At 53.9% G+C, this 25380-nt stretch overlaps 1 protein-coding gene across 1 annotated transcript; it reads right to left on the bottom strand.

The window, feature by feature from the left end:
* Window positions 1-361: 361 nt before the first annotated feature.
* LOC119095440 (putative membrane protein C20F10.07) lies at window positions 362-25380 on the bottom strand (the record flags this gene model as incomplete). The annotated part of the gene is given in 7 exon segments (XM_037218265.1): window positions 362-761; window positions 2953-3022; window positions 8162-8354; window positions 20873-21080; window positions 23198-23404; window positions 24559-24662; window positions 25241-25380. Coding segments are annotated over 7 exon segments (988 nt in total), but the record flags the coding sequence as incomplete, so codon positions are not given.

Genomic DNA, 25380 nt, shown 5'->3' with positions numbered 1-25380 from the left:
CACGAGAGAGAAAAGTTTCTGCGGAGGAGCCGCGAGCGTCACTTTAGCATTGGCCGTGCACGCTAAAGCGTGCGCTCGGGGCTTTGACACCACTTCCGCCAGCGCAAACTCCTCGACGTCAAACATACTGTGGCTGGATTGTCGCCCGTCAGCGGTCTGACGTAACCTGCACCACGACCAAACATTGTTAAGTACTCTGTGCACAGTACGATGCTATGGCACATGCCCCCTAAGCCTCCCACGGGTCACGACGGTCCGTTCGAATAACACGCAATAGACTTCTGACGTAACATCATAACATTCGCCCACGCTATCCACGAAAATACTCTGTCTCATAATACTCTCCACCCAATGACAAGGTTCTAGTGCACATCTCGCACAACCGAGCGACCGTTAAACAAGCTCAGGACAACACCACCGCTCGAGGACTCGGTGGGCAACGCTATAGCACAGCGCGACATCTGTGTTTCGCTCGGGAAGCTGAGCTTTCAGCGAAAGTCGCCTGGCATCACAGACGAAAACATGGGGCGCGGTTAAAGCTATGTCGACGCACCAAGCGCTCGTCCACGACTAAACAGGCCGAGCGCCGGCTAGAATGCTACGACTGAGGTGTGGGCCTTCCGAAGCAGCGAGGGCGGACGCCGTGGAGGCGGTGAGGGAGGGCGCCGCCACGTGGCGCCCCCTGCGCCCCTCGGCTAGGCGGAGTCGCCCTGCGGCCCGCTTGCCGCCATGCCACTCAGAGTCTCCAGCGATTTCCGCACCTGGAATAGAAGCAGCCGCTTAACATGCGCTCACATGGAAGTCGTGATGCAGCGAAAAAGACGGACCGGTTTGTTGTATGACTACGTGGCACAACACAGTAGTTCTGCCAGCTATTTGGACGTTGACCGCAAACGCAGGCAGGCGATAACGGCGAAAAACAGCGACGGGATGTGTCAGTTCCCAAGCGTCATTGACTTTGTATGACATGGTTTGCTGTCATAGGCTCAGCACACACGCAAGCAGAGCTGGCTGTTCGCACACTGCGCCCACCATGGCGCTGAAGTCCATCAGCATCACTGGGCATCACTATGCCAGTTTAACGAAACATTCAGACTCCGCCCTGTTGCAGAACGGGTCCGTGCAGGGGTCTTCCGCACCCGTGCAGTGCCATACCCCGGCCGCCCCGTGCCGGGCTGACCCTCTTCGGTCACCGGTCAGGTGACCAACAGGTGGGACCGTTTTTTGTTTGTTTTTACATGTTGGCAAAAACACGCAAACATCCAGCCAGATCCAGCTAGCCTGGCGCTTTCCCTAGACTCAGCCTGGCGCTTTCCCTAGACTCAGCCCGACGCTTTCCCCAGACTCAGCCTGACGCTTTCCCTAGACTCAGCCTGACGCTTTCCCTAGACTCAGCCTGACGCTTTCCCTAGACTTAGCCTGACGCTTTTCCTGGACTTTCCTCCCTTTGATTCTATTTTGATTCTTGACTTTGATCTCTAGACTTTGATTCGAGTGCAGCATTAATGAACAAGCTCTGCTCGCTATAGCCGCGACCAAAGGAACGGGAAATTGGCCGCAACCATGAGCTGACCTTTTGCGTCGATCATCAGCGAGGTGGGCGAATACGGCCCCGGACTTAGTCAGAAAGCATGAAATTTTCGTGATATGCTGACAGCAAATATCGGGCAACGGCTTCCCGTGCTTACTCATGTCAGTGAGTTAGATTTAATTTTGATTTCAATGCTCATTTTAATGGGTCCATATTGATGCATGGTTGTGCCATTTGCAGCCCTGGCGTACTCACTTGATAACATCACAAACAACTGCCATGAACGCCAGATATGGTCAGCGAATTGCAGAGCCGGCAATTATTTGGGGGGGGGGGGGGGCTTAGACAATGTTTTTATGGGATGCTCTCTCTGGCGAACTCATAATGTAACTGTAATGTATGTGTAAGCCATTATCACGCATTTTACACATAAAGACACAACTTGTGTAGAATATTGGCATACACATGCACAGATCTGTTCATGTTTAGCAACTAGGAAACGACTGACAACAACACGCGATGCATATTTGACAAAACGACCATTTTGATTGGTCGTATTGCCTACGCAGACGCCATAGGGACGACGGCCGATAGTTTAGAGTTTTGGTCTGGGTAGCAAATGAGTCGAAAGCCAGGGAAAATTTTAAATATTGCCTGTCATCGCTAAGGGATGCTGGTGATGAGTTTTGGGCATTGTCCAACCAAGAGCGCCATAGACTGAGTTGGGGGCAGGATTAAAAGGAGACCTGGACAAAATGGGGTCTCCTCACACCGGGGCATCCTGGCGGTCGTATACAAAGGGGTAGGGGTGGGATGCGGGGGGGGGGGGCCACCGGAGGAACGCGTCCCTTTAACAAAGTGTTACATGAATCCATGCTCATGCAACTAAATGTCGATGCTTTAACAAATCCAGAACAGAGGCCTTCTGACGGGGCAAAATCTGAACATCGATTCATACCTCGCCTGGCTAGTCTTAAGTCTCCAGGGACGAGAAAAACTGGCCGATTTAACACGCAAAACAAACTTGCCACCACCGCTTTACATGTGCAACTTGGGTTCATGGTCAATAGCCGTCATGACATAGCCCGCCAAAGACAACGGCGGTACCATGAAAAACTTTTGACTTCGCCTGGCGCCGGATTGTCGCGCCGACACACGCCAGAACATCTAGCAGCTGCGCCAACAACCCGTTCCAAATCGGTTTTTCAAAGGAACACAGTTCTGTGTTGAAACGAATTTCGCGCAGAGAATGCTATCTTGGTATCAAATAGCTAGACTAGCATAAATTATCACCGCGACGCTGGCAAATCGTAGCGCGCGTCACCGCCTTACAATGCGGCGAGCAGGTGTTACTCATTACTGCTAGCGTCATGGCAGAGTTACGCCCATCAATAACGGATGACTGACGACTCACTGCATACCATTGCCAGCTGTTGCAGCTGCAAGTTCAGAGTCTTCTCAGCTTCTTCCAGGCTGTTTGGGCCATCCATACTGCAACAGGACGAACGGCCCGTGTAAGCGACGTGTCTACACCGGAGCAGCAGGTGCAACGTGTCCACAGGCTATGTGTCCACAACGGAGCAGCAGGTGCAACGTGTCCACAGGCTTCGTGTCCACAATGGGGCAGCAGATGAACGTCACATGGACGACACGGGGTCATCCTGGGATCGGCCAATACAAACAGCACCAGAAAGGTTTTGGATTAGGGACGCGCCAAATGTCAACTGAACCGGCACAACAGCGATCGGTGTGCCGAGTGATCAAAGCTCATGGCGGGTAGCCGATTCATGGTGCGTCAAAAACGCCAGTTTAACCACCGAGAGAAATATTCGCGCATTTAGTGACGACGGCATTATAAGTGGTCTTTGTTGACGACTGAAACGCCGGCCTGACGCCTCCGTGGCAGCGTCCGATCGCGACTGAGTCATCGGTGTGCTCGCAATCGGCCCGGTCAGCATTGGCCGCCCACCGGGCACCGGCGAGAGGCGTGGCCATGGAGCCGTCTGGCAGCACGCGGTCCTCCCTCCCGTGACGGAGCGTCACGTGACCCGGTCCACGCCCGGGGCGGGGGTGGGGCGGCGGGCCTCCCTCACCCCGCCCGCGGCCGCCATTTTAATGGCACGCGCTCGGGTCGGCCCCGAGCGGCGGCATCGATTGGCGTGGCACTGGCGGGACATCGGCGCAAACACAGACCATCGCCCACCGGGACCGGCATGACGCAAGCACGCGTGGGCCCGCCGCGCCGGCCAGGCCTGGCCTGGCCCGTGGCCGGGGTCACCGAGCGGTCAACGCCAGGATGCCGATAGGTCCCCGACAGGTCGCCCGCAGGTCATTAACAGGTCACCCGCAGGTCATTAACAGGTCACCCGCACGTCATTAACAGGTCACCTCCAGGTCATTGGCAGGTCGCACACAGGTCATTAACAGGTCACCCGCAGGTCACTAACAGGTCACCCGAAGGTCATTAACAGGTCACCCGCGGGTCATTAACAGGTTACACGCGTGTCATCGACAAGATAAGGACGGGGTCGGTCTCTATGTCTGACGAACAGTATCGGTGATCTACTCTGTCTTCCGTAAGTGTCAAAAGATACGCAGGTCAATGACCACCCCGTCTTTGTGCCGAGGTCAGAGACCGATTCCGAATCTGGGTCAGACACTGTCTGTCTTCGGACTGGTGACCGAATCGATCCTAAGGATCAGTGATCAACCAATGAAATGGATGGCCCGGAGTGTCGTAGACCAGGGCTGACATGCTGAACACTTCAGCGTCTTTCTGATATCAGCATTGGACCATCAGTCCAGCTGCAACAACGCCACGGTATTTGCGCAGAACTTATGTGTAGTGCTTGGTTTAATTTGTATGCTACCTTACCGGGCTATCCGCCATCGTGCTATCTGCCATCATCAGAAAGGGGCCCCTAGCTATGCAAGTCAAAGTTATCCAAGAGAAAAAAAACGGTAAAGGTTTTGTTTACTCCACCTGGGCTTCCAGGTGCGTTACAAGTATGTAGCTGAATGACGCCCAACGTGAAAATGTTAATATGAAATTACAGGAAGCTGCGGTTGTAAAACACGCCAGACAGCCAGTGGGAGAGGGAAAGGGAGAGTGAAAGAAAGAGAGAGAAGAGAGAGAGGAGAGAGAGAGAGAGAGAGAGAGAGAGAGAGAGAGAGAGAGAGATAGAGAGAAGAGAGAGAGAGAGAGAGAGAGAGAGAGAGAGAGAAGAGAGAGAGAGAGAGAGAGAGAGAGAGAGAGAGAGAGAGAGAGAGAGGAGAGAGATAGAGAGAGAGAGAGGAGAAGGAGAGAGAGAGAGAGAGAAGAGAGAGAGAGAGAGAGAGAGAGAGAGAGAGAGAGAGAGAGAGATAGAGAGAGAAGAGAGAGAGAGAGAGAGAGAGAGAGAGAGAGAGAGAGAGAGGAGAGAGAGAGAGAGAGAGAGAGAGAGAGGAGAGAGGAGAGGAGAGAGAGAGGAGGAGGAGAGAGAGAGAGAGAGGAGAGAGAGAGAGAGAGAGAGAGGAGAGAGAGATAGAGAGGAGAGAGAGAGAGAGAGAGAGAGAGAGAGAGAGAGAAGAGGAGAAAGAAAGGAGGAAAAGAAAAAAGTACGGTTTGTACACAGGACACAATGTGACTTAATCCACAGATCGCATTAGCGAGCATAAAAGTTAAAAAACGACAGTGGAAACGAATGAAAAGTTACGATTTTAAGCAACATGCCAGTACCTTCCCACCCCACAAAAACTTGTTTTTCATGTCAGTCGGGACGGCCACGACACAAAGCGATCTACCTTTACCATGCGATCGATGGAAGGGGAGGGGCAGGGCTGGAATGTCATGGACCTTCGCCGGCACGACCGTTATGCTACAGGTCGCTCCTCAGTGTTGTGCACCGTTTCCATGGCAACGGGGCCCATCGTGGAAGGGAAGGACTGCGTAGAAACACGATCAAGTAACAAGAATAGTGGAAGAAGTCCGCGAAACATGCAAGTCGTATAAACTGCGATGGTATGCAAAACAACAGGAGCATAAATAACTAGCGGTTGCACGTTACGTTGGGTCATGGCCTTCACCGACTTAGAACGCATTAGCTCGTCAAAAATATGCTATCGCACCGGAGCCTGACGGCTACAGTATGTGCCGCACGGCAGAGTGCATTTAGAGCATTTTAATTGTGCACAATGTACCCGTTTTACCAGCATATATTATCAACTTCACAGAGGTCACGCGACTTTTCAATTCCTTGTTTTCAACACAGCACCAAACCAAAGACGATTCCTTGGCATGTCAAGTTGTTTCAGCAGTCAAAATTTAGCATGATCAGACCTCCTTTTGCTGTAGCATCTGCTGCAACCAATTCGCTGAACGTGGGTTTACATGAACAGCGTATGCCGCCTATTTTGTACTATAAAAACGGCGGCGTACCTTTTAGTCGGTACGAGACGGCAAAAATGTATCCCTAAAATAAGTGGCAAAAATACATCATTAAAAGTTGGAAGAAATGAGCCTCATTTGGTTGTTAATGCAGAGAAAGTTTTCTAATTCGAAAATGTTATTTTCTGCTTGAAGCAAGCATATTTTCCCAATCTTTTCCGGTAGGTTAAAATTTCTTCCCGAAGAAAATTTCAAAATTTCTTGCCGCCTCGACGGGCGAAGCGTAGCATTCCTGCGCACCATTTTCTTCGCTTCACTTACTTCCAATTAAAAACCAATCTACTGTGTCTATTATTTTCTTTGCTTTTCCAGCGTGTGTCATAAAATGTTTGCGATACACTTATTAGACTAAATGTGTGCTCAATTACTTCATTGAAAACAATTTGGAGTTCTATGGGGAGTGGAGGTCTTGCAGCATCGAAATGCATTTATAGCATGCATGCATGCATTGCGATACCATTACTAATATCATGCAATTAAATGGCATGGGAGCTCAACACACTGTTCATTACGTACAAATATGGAAACCTTTCAATGAAACGTCACGCATTAATTTTGATCACTCCCTTGTGCAGTTAGTACAGTGACTATTCTCCAAGGGCATTTTGGCTTTGGGAAGCATTACTTATTTGGACACTTAGTTCACTGCAAGGCGGTGTTTACAAAATAAGCATATACCCGTGGCATGTTACATGGACAAGTGACGCACGTGTTCAACCTTCCACCAGTGCACTGAAGGCTAAATGGCTTACGCAGTCCGCTGCGACAACCACAAACGATGACTCCTACTGACGTCATTTAAGCACCCATAAATGGCGGCACACATTCTGCCCCCCCCCCCCCCCCCCCACTCCTAATGCAGAGGTGACATGGTTGCTGATGTTTGTATGCACCTTTTCACTTTTGGAGGCACCTTTTCCCTTCGCCCTTTACCTTTTCCGTTTTGGTAACTTTTTTAGGTACCTTTTCCATCATGTTATTTTCCATGCCAATTTTGAGGATCACATAAGATAGTGCTGTGTCGAACCATGTACTACGTAATTTAAACTCAAATCTAATTAGAGCTATTTTTTCATGTACTTTGTTGGTGCTGCAGTGACACTCCAGGGCCATTTATGTACAAAACTGGTCATGAGGTCACCTAGTCAAAACTAGCCGCTGGTCACCAGAGTTCATTTTTGAATTCTGTCTCACAGGTTTTACGCTTCCTTTCAATGTTTCGGCTGGAACCTTTTATTGATTTGCTTTGCTTTGCCCAGCTGCCATTCACTACCTCAACCAGGCGGAGCCACTGTGTGGTAGCGCAGAACACCTTGCATATAACACATACAAAAAAATTATTTGGCTTCATCATCTTCGGCTACATGAACGCTTATCCAGCGTACTGCCATTAACCGCCACCTGCGGACGGATCTCGCAGCACAAGCTGCAGTAATAAACTGGGCCCACCACTGCATCGACCCCCAGCTGCACCTGGTCTCCTCGCCTCATTTATGCCCACGCTGTCTCACCAAAGAACTTCCTATCAATTATCCACAGACACGGTCGTAAAATTTCGTCGAACCGGCTGTAGTGTTGCGCTCCTAGCAACGAATAAACAGAGAGGCGGCGCCTCTGCCCACCAGCGGCCTGCATCGATTTGATGTAGTCATGGCCACACGCCACAACGCCTGGCCCGAAGCTTTTTGCCGAACATCGCAGCTGTCGATAACGAGAACCGATGGCCAATGCTTCGCGCCGCCCTCGGCCTATCACGAGCTGTTGCACCGGCGCCATGGCTCACGACTGCTGCTTGCTGACACTGGGCAGATTCGGGGGGTAGAGCTGACGGGGCTGACCACCGGCCGTCCCCCCCCCCCCCCCGAGGTCCTGGCTCCAACTGCGGCTATGGACCCTACATGACACAGCTCGTGATGTTGTGCCACCAGCACGTACTGAGCAGTAGCAGGTTCTGTGTCGCTTGTGCTGCCATTACTGTTACGTACAAACGCTCCGCGCGCCGCTGCGTACTGACCGCTGGCAGGGCCCCTCCACGCGCCGCTGCGTACTGACCGCTGGTAGGGCCCCTCCACGCGCCGCTGCATGCTGACCCCTGGTAGGGCCCCTCCACGCGCCGCTGGATACTGACCGCTGGCAGGGCTCCTCCATGCGCCGCTGCGTACTGACCGCTGGCAGGGCCCCTCCATGCGCCGCTAGACACTGACCGCTGGTAGGGCCCCTCCATGCGCCGTTGGATCTCCTCCATGCGCGTGAGGGAGGCGTAGGAGGAGCAGAAGATGAGCAGCAGCAGCAGATTGCAGGCGAGCAGCAGCATCGTCGAGCGGTGGGACGGGCTGCTGCCCAGCAGGTGGCCCATCAGGCTAGTCAGGCCACCCTGCAGGACCACGGCCAGCGTCCCTGAGAAAGGACGAGATACCGGGTCAGGTCAGGTCATCAGCCCATCAGGGCAGGATAGGTCATCAGGTCACGCTGGGTCACCAGGTCAGGCCAAGCCCTAGGTAGGCTCGAACCGGCTGTCGATAAGGTCGGACACCTTGGAAAAAAGAGACACAAGGTAGGGTTTGATTACGTAAGCACAAGTCCCCAGGCAAGGTCTTGCAAGGTCATCAGGCTGGTCAGATTCCCACTGCGCGCCAGAGACCATGCCTCGAATGGAAGATACTCAAGGCCAGGTCAGGTTGGGTCGTGAGGTAGGGTCAGGTCGGGTCAAGTTAGGTCACCTGGCTGATCAGACCAACGGCAAGCAGTAGGGCCCAGACCCTGAAGAATCAGGAGTCCCCAGGTCAGGTCAGGTCGGGTCAAGAGAAACAGACATGTCGCGCCACACCACTCAACAGAATCACAACATCCTTGGTAGTTGCATTGCTTCTACCCCTCTAGTTCCAGGCTGTGTAGTAACAGTGTGGGTTTCAATTTTTCTGGACTGATCCATGGCATTATGAGCATATACATGGGTTATTATTACTTTTTCTCCACAGACATGTTTCTCATCCAATTAGCGTTATTTAATGTTCATATATATATATATATATATATATATATATATATATATATGTATATATATATCACAAATATTCGCCCATGTCAATGACCCTGACTGAATTCAAATGCAATACACGTTATCGAACCACGGGTTCACAGTCTTGAATCCTAACGCAAAAGTCGTCAACGTCTTTTAAGGCTGGAATCGATAACACCCCGCGTATCTTTTAATCCACTGTATCACTGCAAAATACATACATCAGCCTACCGTGCAGGTGGTTGAACTGAAGCTCATCACAGTTGCATGAAACTGACAGCCGCATGAGACGGCTTAATGGCCTAGACCCACGAGGTCTGATGGGGAACTCCGATCGGGAAGTACTGCGGTCATGCTGTCACGCAGGAGCCCTCGTTATCATGCCTCGCGCACGATATGACTTACTTCGTCACGTTGATAGCGGCGTGCGAGCCGCTCGTCGACTATAGCGACCGAAGTGGCCGTTATAACTCGTGGTAGGGCGCCGTACTGCACTCTTTGGGGACGAACTCTTTGGGACGCTTTTGGGACTTTCGGGACACTTTCGGAACACTCTTGCACTCTTTTAGGTACTATGTTCTTTGGGGACGACTATAGCGACGGTAGTGGCTGTTATAGCTCGTGTCAGAGCGCTGTACTGCCCTCCTTGGAGGTGACACTCTTTGGGCGCTTTTGGGGCTTTTGCGACACTTTTGGGACACTCTTACACTCTTTTAGGCACTATGTTCTTTGGGGACGACTAAAGTGACGGTAGTGGCCGTTATAACTCGTGTCAGAACGCTGTACTGCCCTCCTTGGAGGTCACACTCTTTGGGCGCTTTTGGGACTTTTGCGACACTTTTGGGACACTCTTATACTCCTTTAGGCACTATGTTCTTTGGGGACGACTATAGCGACGGCAGTGGCCGTTATAACTCGTTTCAGAGCGCTGTACTGTCCTCCTTGGGAACGACACTCCCTGCTTGTTTTTTGGGAAACAACATGGCACCATTGTCGCTGATGACTCCCCTGGGAGAGCGCTGTGTGTTGTGGATATTTGTGACAACAAACATCACCACAGAGTCTTCGCTACTGGGCCAATTTGGCTGCCACGCAACTGGCTGTAGCGCTAGGGCTACCAAACCATGGGACGTGAACAGTTGCACCACCAATTCGTGCATTATTACCGCAACGCCAGCGTTTTACCTGTCGCCTTCATAATCAACACCCAGCTCCGGGAGACACGTCATAGTGGAATATCCCCAACTCCTTACGACTTTTGCCATTAATAGGCCTCCTCCCGAGATAGCTCGCGGATAACTCCCAAGATAACTCACGGATAACTCCCGAGATAACTCACGGATAACTCCCGAGATGACGAACGGCGCGAGTGCAGGCAGCATGTGCGAAGGGATCTCGGAGTACGCGTTTGTGCAATGTTCATGGTGCGTCAAAAATGCAAATGGTAAATGACCTTTAGGTCATGAGGCAGGGTTCCCCATTACCCTGGCTCCACATAAGCCAAGGAAGGAGTCGGCGCCAGCGCACCCTTCCACGCGACGTCCCGAAAACTCGCGAAGGTGGGGTCAGTACGTGCAACGTAGGGTTCACCGATACCCCGCACGCGAGCGCCCACTGCCATAAACCATCTCGATGGAGGCCAGTGCTGGTTTTACGATCGTCACTGCGTGCCGCAGACGGGCTGGTGTTAGCGCAGGTCACGCGCCGCCGCACGCGCTGCCAGGAAGCCCGTCGCCTCCAGGTCCAGAATGAGGTCGGTCTCGACCTTCCCGGCGGCCAAGCGGCTGACGCAAGCCGCCGCCGTGGCGATGCCGGACCACCTGCCGGCGCCGACGCTGTGCGGCGTCTGCACGGCGGGGTGGCACGTGCCAGTGTTGTGGCGAGTGCAGCGCTGTGGCGGGTGATGCGACGGGCACAGCGTCACGAGTGTGCGTCGGTGTGACGCGGGTGACGCCGTAGCGTGACGTCGGTTGTGGTGTGTCACACCGCGGTTCGTTACGTGCCGTGCAGTCTCGTGTGCGACGCCGTTATGAACTCAGTGCCGTGGCGTGATTAATGTTATGACCTGTTTAATGTGGCGTCTACCGCGTAGTGTTAAGTGCGCACGGGCGTCACGCAGGCAGGACCTCGGAGCGCGCACGGTTTTAGCGTGCCTGCACCGTACCGCCGCAATGGCACAGCCCTCCAACGCGCGTGCCGGTGTCCGTGGGAGGTTTGCCGTTCACGACGGACTAAGGTGGGCTCTTGCTGGCCTGGCTTCCAAGCGGCAGAAGGCAGGGGCTGGGGACAAGGCGTCACTTCGAGGGACGGCTTACCAACCAGCGCCCGCGGCCTCACGCTAGCGCGAATGGTCTGCTTTTAAAGGGGCCATCCGGCCCGGCGATCCATCCCGAGAGCACCGACTCGCTCTGTGTCACTAGTGCCCACACGCCACACTTCAAGCACGCTCACCAGTGCCGGTTGAGTGGGCCCGAAGGATCGTGATAGGCCCGCTGTACGCCGAGTGATGCGGGGGGATGCTGACATTGCGCGCGCGGACAGGATGGCTCTACGGGAAGACCGCAGGCTTGTCATGCGGAAGCGTCCGCGCACCCCTCTGCCGTGTATGGCACGTATCTATACGTCACTCACAACACGGGTACGGACAAAAGCCGCTCCGATGGGGTGGTTTAAACGTTTAAAAGTTTACACGTGATGAGGTGATTTGCAGTTTAGTTCAATGGCCGAAATAGTTCAATGCAATAAAAAGGTTACAATAAATACTTCATAAGCATGCTTGTGCAATGGCATGTTTGGGCTGGTGACGGGTACACTGGCCTTGCCCCGGTTGGAGGCTGGCCAGTGGAGCGTGAGGAGAGGACCTGTGCCGTGACCGCGGTCAACACCAGCACGCGGCGAAGACGAGGCCATCGATCAAACGGTCCATTGATCAGCCGGAAATGAAGATAATACAATCGCCGGGAGCGAAGCCCAGCACGAGGACGCGGAGACAAGGCGGCCGCCGGGAGCGAGGTCTCAGCAAGAGGACACGGAGACGGGATGTCGCCGGGAGCGTCGGCCCAACGCGAGGAAAAGGAGACAAGACAGCCAACGGAAGCGAGATCTCAGCACGAGGAAACGGAGATAACACAGCCGCCGGAAGCGAGGGCCCAGCACGATGAAGCGGAGACAATACAGCCGCTGGGAACGAGGGCTCAGTACGGGGCAGCATAGACAGGCAGCAGGCTTGATGCTCCCGTCTCGCTGCAGACCGTGCTTACAGACAACGCAAGCACTGCCCGCTACCCTCGCATTCCGCAGGATGTGCAATGCCATGTGAGATGCCATCGGTGCTGGCCCAGAGGTTCTCACCGACTGACGGTGAGCTCATGTGAACAACACAGCTGACGTATTTAGAGCGGGCAGAGCACAGTGACAGATGCTTCCCACAGTTGTGAAGACGTTCAGCACAGCCCACAAATTCACTCTGTTGGATTCTAACCGAGTATGCATCCCACGCGGTGGCAATTGTACCACGAACAGCACGCAGCGGACGCGTCGGTTGTCGAGCCAGCCAAAACCGCGGCCATAGAACGCTGCTGACATTCTGAGCAGTGGGCAGGCTGAGCAAAGGGAACGCTGAGAGTCCTACGCCTGCGCAGCGCTCAGGCTGAAAACCCGACCGCTGACGTGGCAACTGAGGGCGCTGCAACTACACGAGAAACGACACGGTTGCGCGTATACCTGGGAGAACGTGTATCGCACACGCAAGGAACTGTTTTTCTCCGTGTAGATATCCACCCAGTTGACCTCAGAACGCCGAGAGCATCCAGGCGTTCCTTGCTGCTGCGCTGACTCTCACACCGCACAGCGCCGTGGTCCACCTGAGCGTGACCCGCAGCCAAAACTTGCCTCGCCGTGACTGTGACGGCGACCACGCCCCTTTGCACACACGGCAGCAGCAGGCGGCCCACTTCGGGGCGCGTGCTGACCCCCCCCCCCCCCCGGTGACCTTTGGCATCGCCCCATCATTTAAGGTCGGCTCATCGATCCACTCCGCCAGGCGGCTGCAGACGGGCGCGCGTCCTGGCGGTGACCTCTGGCAACTCCCCGCGGAACGTCCGCGCCGCCGCCCCGCAGACGGCGCGGGCATCAGGGTCACCCGACGGCTTTTACGGCCGGTCATCGCCATCAGCAGCCGGAGCGGCGCTGGGGGATGTTGGCGAGCGCTGATGAGGGCACGCCAGCGGCGACACGAGCTGGGGCCAGGTGGCGCCGCGGATGGCGGCGGCGGCCAAGGATGACACGCCAGCGGCGACACGAGCTGGGGCCAGGTGGCGCCGCGGATGGCGGCGGCGGCCGAGGAGGACACGCCAGCAGCGTCACAAGGCTTACGAGCTGGAGCCGAGACACATCCAGCACCGACGACGTGGCTCTTCACAACGGCCAGTCTGGTCTCAGTTAAGCTCAGTCTGCAGCTGTTCACGCGCGTCAGCGGTTAAGCCCCTCAGCGGCCGAAGTCTCCTCAGCCTCGCAACGGCACTGGTGCTGGAGCTTGCCGCGTCAAGATGCCCCCCCCCCCTCTCTCCCTCTCCCCATCCTGAGTATAGCGATACAAACTTGCCAGCGTCCATTGGAGTTCATCGTAATGTCTAGCGAGCTACCTTCAAAAGCACACAAGCTAAATAACGCTGATTAAGCAGTGCCTAGACCTCGTATTTGCCTTCAGACTCGGACGACGTGCAGAGATTCGGCATACGTAAGATTACGGAAACACATGGTAGTCTGGTACTTGGCAATGTAGCACAGTCCTTAAATACCAACTTGAAAGTAAAGCTTTTAGCAACAGCAAAAGGCGATGTGGACTTCATAAAGCACTAAAATAGATGCATATCCGTTATTTTCGCCCAATGCTGGGCACGCAAACGTGGTCTAAGGGCGTAATTTGAGCACCGCATTTATGCTATGCACGTTTAGAAATAATTATCTAGTCATTGGGACGACCCCTGATGTTCACCGGTCTACTCGTCATCCTTAAGATACCGGTCACCGAGTACTTTCGGCTTAGCGGCCTGCTTCCGACAGCCCCTAGCCACACAACCGTGGATTGGGGGGGGGGGGGGGGGCGTCGGGACATGAAAGACTGAAAGGCTGGAATGTTCGTGCTGATGAAATGTTTCTGATGTCTCGTGCTCCTGGTTAGTATTGTAATCTCTTACACCGACATTGCACTCGGTATGGGTCATCGTGGCCTCGCTGCTTAGCTGCTTGTGCTTCGTGCACACCTTGATATACCACGGCACACTGGAACATGGGAGCTGGAATGACAGACTATCTTGCTATTTTTCATTGGCAGTGTCTGCACGGCTCCGGAATACTTTCTGCAAAAACCATGCCTTAGTTTATACTGTCTGTTTTTTCTTCACCTTCGTCACTCAGGATGATAAGCACAGCTTCTAAGCGTCAAGTTCTCTCAATAAAACCAATGTTTGTTCGTCAGCGTCGCTTAAATGGCGCGCGGGGATTTCTGCAGAATTTCGCATTAGGGAGTGAGGACGCGACTTAAGCAATTCCACTAATGGCCAAGTTAGCGCGACCCAAGGGCGCGAAAATTCCTGCGCCAAAAAATGAAAAAAATGACGTAAAAACTGTGGTTTTGATCGATTTATCTTAACATGACAATCGCACGTTTTCCAACTGTTGGCATATACTCAAGCAAATATCGACAAGGAAGTTTTGTAACGGGCACATGCAACTGGAGGCCATTATGTGAATGCGGCACTGTCTCCTGGTATAATGAGGGTCCATTAGTTCAACACAAGAACTTCTAACTCATAGCGCAAGGTAAAGCAAGATTATTTCACGTTTTATGATAATGTCAAGGCACACGCATTCGCGTGCCCATAAGCAGGAGCATCTAAAAGACAGTCCCTTCATTAGCATACCCCCAAATCCGCTAACGGGAACCATTCTATGGCGCTCTACCCTGAACATGTGCATTCATCACATGTCAGCCGATAGCTCAAGTTACCCATTGTTTTCCTTCTGCAACGTCCACTGCCACGGAAGATTATAAGCCAGTGCAAAGCACGGACATAATTTGTAATTTTATTGAACAGACAAACACATTAAAATATGTTGTACCTCGCCGAGACTCCAAACCAGGACGGCATGATGTGCGTCTCGCAGATCCAAAAGACCACGGCACGCATGCGGTTGTGTCGACAGATCAGGCGATCCAGGTTATCGGCCTCAGCGACAAACTTGTGCGGGATGAAGGGCAAACTCCTGGCACATATCTGCCCGGCTCGAAATATATCACACATCAAAAATAAGACTGGGGGAAATTTTGAAACATATTGAATGACATTGCTTTGGTGATGAATAAGTCACAGAGACTCAGCACACTCTGTTTAGTTCGCGAACACACGATGTGCTCACTCACTGCACGTAGACTTCCAAACAAACTACTGTGCAGCTCCACAACATTTCACCAATGAATAGCTGTGCATGCACAATTCCAACAGGCTCTAGAACATGGCATGAACAGCGATGCGTCGAAAGAATGACATCCGCATTGTCAAAACGATTCTCTTTAAACAGTTTTTCCACTGATATAGCCACATGCTGTAAGGATAAACCTGATGAACAATATGAGTGATGCTCTTTGACCAAATGAACAACGTGCAAAGATGCGAAAAATCGCGTTTCAGGCACGCTAACTGCAACGCGCATTGCATGCAGATGGTAAATAAGGCCTCGACGAGCAATGAAGTTGGTCTGCATTTCGCACGCACGGAGAAACACATTTAGATCTGGGACACTGCCGCCGATTTCTCCCTGGCCCGCGGACGCGACTTTGCTCGTTGTCATGAAGCGCAGACACAACGCGCTTGAGGCAGGAAAGGCGCAGACCGGTGCGTACGTTCCGGTGACTCGCATTAAATCCACGTGCTTTCTTTCCAAGCGAGAACAACGCTAAGCCACCATTGCCCGAAGCAACACCGCGATATGTCGCACAGTTCGCCGACTTAGGACTGAAGAAATCCCTACAACAGACGGAAATGAACGAACGCTCGGTCCGAAAACTTCTCGAATCGAGCACTCATATCCAAGGTCTTTCCATGCCAAGCGCAATGGCCACCGACATATCCAACACTCCTGCCAATCCCGATGTCGATGTTTCTGCTTGACCTTTACCGGAGGGTCGTCCCCCGGTCACCGACTCGTCCGACCCCAGCTCAGTCGATCATCTTGTACAGCGCTATCGAGAAGATCATGCCCAGGATCATGATGCAGGCGATGCCGATTCCAACCCCGCCGACCACCTTGGCGTGGTCCTTGACGAACATCTCCACCTCCGCCCGACAGCCCTTGCTGTAAGCGTTGGCGGTGGTGCAGGCGGCGGTCTGGTCGGCGCAGCACGACTTGGGTATGCTGGTGCCCCACTCGCTGGCCGACTTCACACCGCAGCACTCCAGCTTCGACTGTGCCGTGTCCCACGCCTGCTTGACGGCTTCGTTGGTTGAGTACTTGGCCATCGTTTCCGTCAACTCCTTCTCGATCCTGCTGCCTACCTCGTCGCGGTACACGTAGGCCAGGATGCCGGCCGTCAGCAGGAAGATGAAGAGGATCAGCAGGATGATGAAGTAGGTGAGCAGCATGCACTTGATCTCCTTCAGAGCGCCCACGCAGCCCAGAAACGAGATGACGATCACGATCGAACCGGCGAAGATGAGCAGTATGGCCGCGTTCGAGTACGCATCGGTTCCCACCATCTCCCTGAAGTCATCCTTATCCACCAGCGTCCAGATTCCCACCGTCAGCACCGTCACGCCGCCCGCGAAGATCAGGAAGTTGGCCAGAAACAGAAAGTACTGCATCATCTTCCCGCAGCCTTCGATGCCCTTTCCGAACCCCATGGTGTCGGCCTCGTCTCTTCTGGCGGGTGTGGGATGCGGAGACTAACGACCAACGCTCGGCGGAGCAGCAGCCTCACGCCCGGTGTGTGGGCCGATGTCGAGCGTGGGACCACCGGGCCAACAATGCACGTCCGGCGCAGCTCCGGCCTGGCTAGCGACTGGCGTGGGCCAAATCGATTCACCGGTGGAACCGGGCCTCCGCGGTGGAGGTGGGGGAGGGGGGGGGGGCTTGCGTAAAGACAGCCGCGGGGGGCGAGGGCCCAGCACGATGAAACGGAGACAATGCAGCCGCCGGGAACGAAGCCCAGCACGAGGAAACGGAGATAATACAGCCGCTGGGAGCGAGGGCCCAGCACGAGGGAACGGCGACAATGCAGCCGTCGGGAGCGAAGCCCAGCGCGAGGAAACGGAGATAATACAGCCGCTGGGAGCGAGGGCCCAGTACAAGGCAGCATAGACAGACAGCAGGCTTGATGCTCCTGTCTCGCTGCCGACCGTGTTTACAGACAACGTAAGCACTGCCCGCTACCCTCGCATTCCGCAGGATGTGCAATGCCATGTGAGATGCCATCGGTGCTGGCCCAGAGGTTCTCACCGACTGACGGTGAGCTATGTGAGCAACACAGCTAGCGTATGTAGAGCGGACAGAGCAGAGTTACAAATGCTTCCCACAGCCGTGAAGACGTTCAGCACAGCCCGCGAATGCACTCTGCTGGATTCTAACCGAGCATCATCCTGCGCGGTGGTAATTGTATCACGAACAGCACGCAGTATGACCCCGGTAATGTGATCTTATTATAACAGCAGTTTGACCGAAGTGTGACGGCCAAATGCAAAGCTCCATCGTCGCAACGTGTCAGGTCAATTTGAACTTTTCACCGAGAACCGATGCTTGACATGTTGCATCCATATCATACCTGACAAGGATTAATCTTTTTACTTAGTTGATAAGCCGTGTGGCTGCTGTGGTCCATAGAAGCGCATCCCCATCAATTACAGCGAGGAGACCAAAATACAATTATTGCCAAGTAGGAAGTTTAAAATCCAGGTTCCCACTGTCACTACCGCCCCCCCCCCCCCCCCCCCCCGGGGGAGGGGGAGAAACGGAGCCACCGGGCGAGGGCTGGAATACCACGAGAGCGAAAGTTTGCCACTGCCACTCGGGTTATGGATTACGTTGCGTGGATAACCCGCTGGCGGGTTCGAATGACAATTATTAATCACATTGGTACCGCAGGTTGCCTGGTGACACCGAACAACAGCATGCATGTCACGCGGTCTAGCGGCCACGTGTGCCGCCGGTGCGGAATGCACCGGGCTTTCGATGACGTCACCGCGAGGAAGGCACAAGCTAACGTAACGCGGGATAGGTTGCTGCACGCCGGTATGCTGCGTATACACCATACACACGATATGAAGCGTATACACCGCACACACCATATGAAGCGTCCCGAAGGGTAAGCATACGTAACCTATGAACAGCCATTACTTGCCTTCTCACGCCAACACCGACGCTTGTCGCCAACACCGACATCTGTCTCCAACGCCTCAGCCTTTTGGCTTCCGCAGTAGCTGATGCGCTAGTCAACCGCCACACATCAAATGCTCAGGCCTCTGTATTAAATCTGAGGTATCGTAATCACTGAAAATGGCTCACTTTGAGCAAGGCATCCAAACACTTGCTTTATTAGCCATGTCTTGCCACGAGCACATGTGATGTGCGACTGCATCGAGCAGTGCAGTAACTAAAACGTGGTAAAAAGGGTCCCGTACAAGCACATTTGGAAACGGGGGAGAAATGTACGTACTTTCTGTAAAAGCACTTGGTGTTTGAGCTGTTGGCTCTCTTAAGCACCCCATCATCCAGCAATATAACTGTTTATTGACCATGTGCAGCAGTGCTCAGTTGCTTAAGGAGTTGAGCACTATCGAAGTAAAAAATGGACGTGGAAGCTGTATCAGACCCAAGGATAATTTTGATGTTTACCTATATGGTTGCCACGTTCACATACATTCCTGGAATGTGTAAAGCGGGACGGGGAACAAGTCCCCTCATCTTTCAGGAATTTAGCATTCAACCTTGAAGGCTCTATGGAAAAACGCCTTAAAACATCGATGTTCCTCCGAGCTCTTAACCGAGACGCAATCTCCCTCACCCCCCCCCCCCCCCCTTCCCGATTGTAATGCAGCGGCAACAATGTTGCCGTAGTGTTTTTGTACATCTAATGACTCATACTGAGTATAGGGCTAGAAACTTGTCAGCGTGCATATGGGTTTATATATCATTTTTTACGCCTCAAAAGTTGTCCTAGAACAAATAAATTGGCACTAGTTGATCACAGACGACATAGCAATTTCAGTAAGGGCGCTACACCCCTGCAGAGGAGAACGATGTAGTTTATGTGAAAACGACTTACGCACCTTTTTGAAAGCGGCAGGAAGGGCGTAAAAACTATGTCATGGGTTCAATAATCAGGCAACGCCTGCAAGACGAAGCAGCGCAATGTCAACTCGTCCAGACACGTAATGTCCTGGAAAACATTGGCGACGATGGAATTCAAATAGTTTATTTCCAAACAACACACTTGTCTGGGTTTGCTTAAGAGCGGTTGGCCTGTATGGATCGGGTGGCTGTTGACCTGTTTGGATCGGGTGGCTGTTGGCCTGTATGGATCGGGTGGTATAGATACGCTGACCTATGATGAGAGCAGGGAGATTGACAGAGTGAAGACGCTTCGGCCATAAGCAGTCTTCATTGCTGAAAACTAAAGGCTAAAGCACTGAAGAACGCATGTCACCGAAACTTCCACAGGCCCGCTGGTCTTATAGCAGGTACCAGGTACCTATTACTCTATGCCTCATAGATACTGTACCAACAACCACCAAGACGATTTACAGGAATAACGTGCACCACCATCCAGCGGTCTCTCAGTAACTCAGCCTTTCGCGGGGGATAAGAGTTCTTTCCGCCGGAAGGGACTATTTCAGGGCGGTCGAGTTCAGGTGAGCGCTGAATGGCTGGGCAAGACTACGGCCAACGTGGAAGGCCTCCGTCGACGCACCTTATCACACGCCGGGGCCTTCCAACGGGGGCTTGTGCGGACGCTCAGCCGGCGTTCCCGCATGAGCGGGGGAGGGGAGGACGCTCATGGCTGATGGCCACAGCACGTCCCGGTGAGATGGGGGGGGGGGGAGGGGACGCTCGTGGCTGATGGCCACAGCACGTCCAGGTGAGATGGGAGGGGGGGGGCGCTCGTGGCTGATGGCCACAGCACGTCCCGGTGAGATGGGGGGGGGGGGGGGGCGCTCGTGGCTGATGGCCGTAGCACGTCCCGGTGAGATGGGGGGGGGAGGAGGGGACGCTCGTGGCCGATGGCCGCAGCACGTCCCGGTGAGATGGGGGGGGGGGGGGCGCTCGTGGCTGATGGCCGCAGCACGTCCAGGTGAGATGGGAGGGGGGGGGGGGGCGCTCGTGGCTGATGGCCACAGCACGTCCCGGTGAGATGGGGGGGGGGCGCTCGTGGCTGATGGCCGCAGCACGTCCCGGTGAAATGAGGGGGGAGGAGGGCGCTCGTGGCCGATGGCCACAGCACGTCCCGGTGAGATGAGGGAAGGTGGCGCTCGTGGCTGATAGCCGCAGCACGTCCCGGTGACATGAGGGGGGGGGGGCGCTCGTGGCTGATGGCCGTAGCACGTCCCGGTGAGATGGGGGAGCGGAGAGGATCGAGGATTAGGCGGTGAATGCAGAAAGTACATTAGATGTATGGGATACCCATGGACCCAATGATGCCGCTCAGAATTATTCAAAACGTTCCACTAGCTGAACGGATCTCTTGCTTATATGGCGTGCTCCACTACTATGTTGAACATATTATTATATAACATCCAAATAACATATTGCTTTCAGGTAAAGACAACTTCTGACGCTAGAACATTATGCCCCTTCCGATATCTTGGAATTTCTCCAATAAGCACAGTATTCCCTCGGCGCTGACCTGCTGGGGAAGATCCTTGTGGCGCCGCAGAGCGGACGGGCAATGACTCGAACTTGACGCTGGCGCCGCTAGGTGGCTGCAGGTCGAGCGTGGGCGTCGGAGGGGTGAAGTCGACGGCCGAGTCATTCTCCTCGGTGGCCGTGGAGTCAGAGAGATCGTTCAGCACGCCCGGAGACGTGAGGAGACCCGGCTCATCGTCGATACACTCCTGAAACCATCGCGCACGCAGTCACACTGGCTGCCGACCCCCCATAGGTGGCGGCACGTCACACGGTCGTCGCCGATGATGACGGAAACGGCCCGGACGACAGCTGAGGCACACTGCCCCGAGACGTGACGGTTAGTACGCACTTCTCCCGCATCGTAAGTTTGCGTTGCACGAGCAAGCGTGCATTAAGTTTGACCTCAGGCTGTTAGGATGCATGCTTATAAGGGCGACCTTTCCAAATCCACATCCTATTTTGAAGTGCATTGCAGGAGCGCCACCGATTCCATGAGCCAAGACGCTACATAACCTACTACAAGACATTCACAACGGAACAGGAAACGGAGGGTAAATTTGCGTAGAGTTGCAGGCGCCCACAGACCAACTGTACGCATGACCCAGACAGAACCAAGGTTCCACCAGGAACCAATAAAGTTTTACACTAGAGATGAGAACCAGGACTCGCAGGATTTCAACAAAGTCGGATAGACTCCAATTTTAGGAACCATGTTATCGTAGAAACGAGAACCCGAACCCTGAAAAGCAGAATTTGAATCCTGAAGACCACCCTGAATTTTTAAATCGATTATTCAATGACGTTATGAGCCGTACGAATATTGCCTACGGTCGCATGTTCTTCATGTAAAAAGCAATACATTTATGTAGTTTCTGCAAAGGACTGGGCCATCCTTCCTCATTTGTACGTAATCATGCTTGTCCGAGATTTTGGTGTGAAAATTCAAATTTTTAAAAGAATTTATTCTAATCTCGAACCCAAATTCTAAGCAAAATCTGAGTTCACCGACACCAAGGGCTTGAATAAAAAGGCTGCAAACCCCCCCTCGCTCGATCACAGGTGCTCGGCCGGATTCGAATTGCCAACGTCAGAGCGAATTACATGAGGTGGTTCCCTTGACAAGGATTCCGCGATCAGAACGGATTAGCCTTGCTAACTCTGTTTCAGTACGAGTAACGCCCACCGCAGTAAAACCATTCATCGCATCGGCAACATCCGCGCCGCCATGGCCCCCAACGGCAAAGTCAGCATGATCCGCAAAACAGTCCGGGGAACGACTACCAACATCCGCATCCGAATCAACCCCAATCAGTCGCGTCACGTTCGCCGCGTGGGGCACACAGCCGCCCGCCCGCCGTGAGAAGGCGACCGGATGGCGCGCCGGCGGCGCCACCGCCGCGCGGATCCCATTACTGGGTCACTCGGAGCCGGGCTTCGCCGGAAGCCCCACGCGGAACTCGGGCAAAACGCGGCGGCATTCAGCACAAGCGGGCTGCCAGACGCTCACGTGCTCTCGCTCTGAGACGCGTGCCTCTGTTTGGCTGTGTGAAGCCGTCGGGATCGAGGGCAGCCGGCGTCTGTTCAGGCGTCCACTTCGTGGCCTGCACTGACCAAACCGCCAGCTCCGAGGACTCGGGGAGCAATTTACTGGCGCATCCACAGGAACCCGCACAACAGGGTATTACGACGGCGGTGGCCAAGCGGCACACACACACACACACACACACACACACACACACACACACACACACACACACACACACACACACACACAGCGCTATGGAATCAATGTGTAAATGGAGCAATAACCAAGACATTTCATGACGCCGAAATGATGCAATTAATAAAACGTATTCATTACCCTCCATAAACAACACTTTAACAGAAATAAGCTAGCTCGGAGAAGAAAATATGTGTAAATGCAGAAACGTTCAGTTAACAGCGAAACATAAAACCTAAGCCGAGTCGGGAAGCGGTGCACCAATCCTCGTCTCTGCCGTCAAGAGCCCGTGTACCGATCCTCGTCCCTGCTGCCAAGAGCCCGTGTACCGATCCTCGCCCCTGACGTCAAGAGCCCGTGTACCGATCCTCGTTCCTGCCGTCAAGAGCCCATTTACCGATCCTCGTCCTTGCCGTCAAGAGCCCATGTACCGATCCTCGTCCCCGCCGTCAGGAGCCCGTGTACCGATCCCCGTCCCTGCCGTCAAGAGCCCGTGCACCGATCCTCGTCCCTGCCGTCAAGAGCCCGTGTACCAATCCTCGTCCCTGCCGTCAAGAGCCCGTGTAGCGATCCTCGTCCCAGCGACGCTCGTGCGAGCCTCACCTCCTTGCCGTTCGAGGAGAGATCGGGCTCGTCTCGACCGATCTCCTTGCGCCATACGCGCACCATGGTCTCGAAGGCCGAGTCACGGCTGAGCAGGCTACCGAACACGTGGCGGCCTTCGCTGCTCACCACGGCCACCGCGTTGGGGATGATGCGCGCCGTCTTCTCCTTGGTGATGGCCAGCACCAGCGAGCACGGAATCAGTATCTGGAAGCGTGGACCAGTATATGGTGACGCGCGAACAGTATCTGGCGGCGCGAGCCAGTATCTGGTGACACGGGAATATTATTTGGCGGCGCGGGCCAGTATCTGGTGACGCGCGAACAGTATCTGGCGGCTCGGGCCAGTATCTGGTGATACGGGAATATTATTTGGCGGCGCGGGCCAGTATCTGGTGACGTGGAAGCAGAATCTGGCGGCGCGAGCCAGTATCTGCTGACACGGGAGCAGTATCTGGCGGCGCGGGCCAGTATCGTGACGCGAAAGCGGTATCTGGCGGCACTGGTTATAATCTGGTAGCACGGGGCAGTATCTGGTGGCGCGAGCCATTATCTGGTGACACGGGAGCAGTATCTGGCGGCGCGCGCCAGTATCTGGTGACGCGGGAGCAGTATTTATCGGTGACATTTGGCAGCACGAAATCCGCACCTTGCAGTACGGTGTCGGTATTTGGTGACAGGTCACTGGGAAGGTAAGATTTTAAAATTGATATTACGAGCAACACCACGAGATGCATGCTGCACGGTTGTCAAGTTGTGAACTACTGCGTCTCTGTCCTGTGCTTTTGGCTGCGCGAGTACAAGAATCTGAGCGTCGAACGGTAACAAAGCTTTATGACATGATACTACGAAGTGGCACATATTCATAACATTCATGGGGTGCAAAGCCATCTGGGTATTATTTCATTACCTGGGACTGAACCGACTATCCTGTTTTGTATTGAACCATCGTAAGCCACAAGGTTGATGCGTATGACAATCAAAACAATGGAGAATGGACGCTTATTTCACGCGTGTTTACGTGCATTCACCATTATGAGGGATCGATAACCATTACTTATGACCTCGGTAGCATTTATTCACGCATATTTTTAGGACGCAATACGGCAGGGACATCCAACGTCAATTACTGCACTGGGCTAATCCAATATCGGTCTCCGCTAAGTGTTTTCACGACAGAAAACCGTGGCAGGGGGACCCCAACTGCCCGCATGTCATGATAATTCAGTTTGTCATCAATATAGTGGCAACCTGCCTTGTTCTGCGCCATGATGGCGTGGCCTAAGAAGATGAAAAGAGGGTGGAAAAGGTGAAAGGCGAACAAGTGACTGGCGGGGTACAAACGACGACGCTGTGACTTACCCTGGTAACGTGCCCGAAGAGGTTGGAGTAGAAGGCGAAGTGATGACTGGTGACGTAGAGCCGGCCCTGCAGCAGAATGTCGCTCACCAGCGCACATGAGAACGCTGAAACACCAGTGGTGACCACGCCCTCAGGCACCATTCCCACTGCTCACCACACGGCCGAAAGCTGACAGACACGAATAAAAACGATTGATATAGCACGTTGCCTTGTTCGGAGCGCGGCGATGCTGTTTTGAAAGATCATCGATCGTGAAAACTGCAACATGGTGAAAATGCCGGCATCCGAATACATCATCACCAAACTTTTTCCCTTGCAGCTGGACCGTGAACGTCCAATTTCAGCTGTATTGCGTGCAAGCTGCGCTTTTGGACAAACGTGCTGCCCCATCAGTATTGTGCTTAACGTCATAAACTCCCATTTCGCGGAACTTAGAATGCTACTACCTCGCGCACCAGCGGTGTTCTGAGCATTCCAATCTCGTGTCTTCTCTAGCTTCCATTTCATGGCAGCCTTCAGTCCCTATCTCGCAGTTATTCCTAGCCCCGTCTCGCGGCCTAGTCCAGCCACGTTTCACACGGTCTTTACGCCCTCCTCCCTCCCCCCTACCCCACCGCCAACCACCTTCCCACGCCCCCCCCCCCCCCCCCCCAGCGGCCCGGCTCTGCCCGGCCCCACTCACATTTAACGATCTTCTCGTGGGCGTCCAGGTCCTTAAAACGCCGCAGGAACTTGCGCTGCGAACGTGACACTTCGAACGACGGCTGCGAGTCCAGCCGGTTCATCATGGGGGTGCTGCGGCTGAGGCTGCGCAGCGCGTGT

Source organism: Pollicipes pollicipes, unplaced genomic scaffold (genome assembly GCF_011947565.3).
Source record: "Pollicipes pollicipes isolate AB1234 unplaced genomic scaffold, Ppol_2.1 Scaffold_4219;HRSCAF=4965_pilon_pilon_pilon, whole genome shotgun sequence".
Taxonomy (NCBI): domain Eukaryota; kingdom Metazoa; phylum Arthropoda; class Thecostraca; order Pollicipedomorpha; family Pollicipedidae; genus Pollicipes; species Pollicipes pollicipes.
This window is presented reverse-complemented; position numbering and strand designations above follow the sequence as displayed.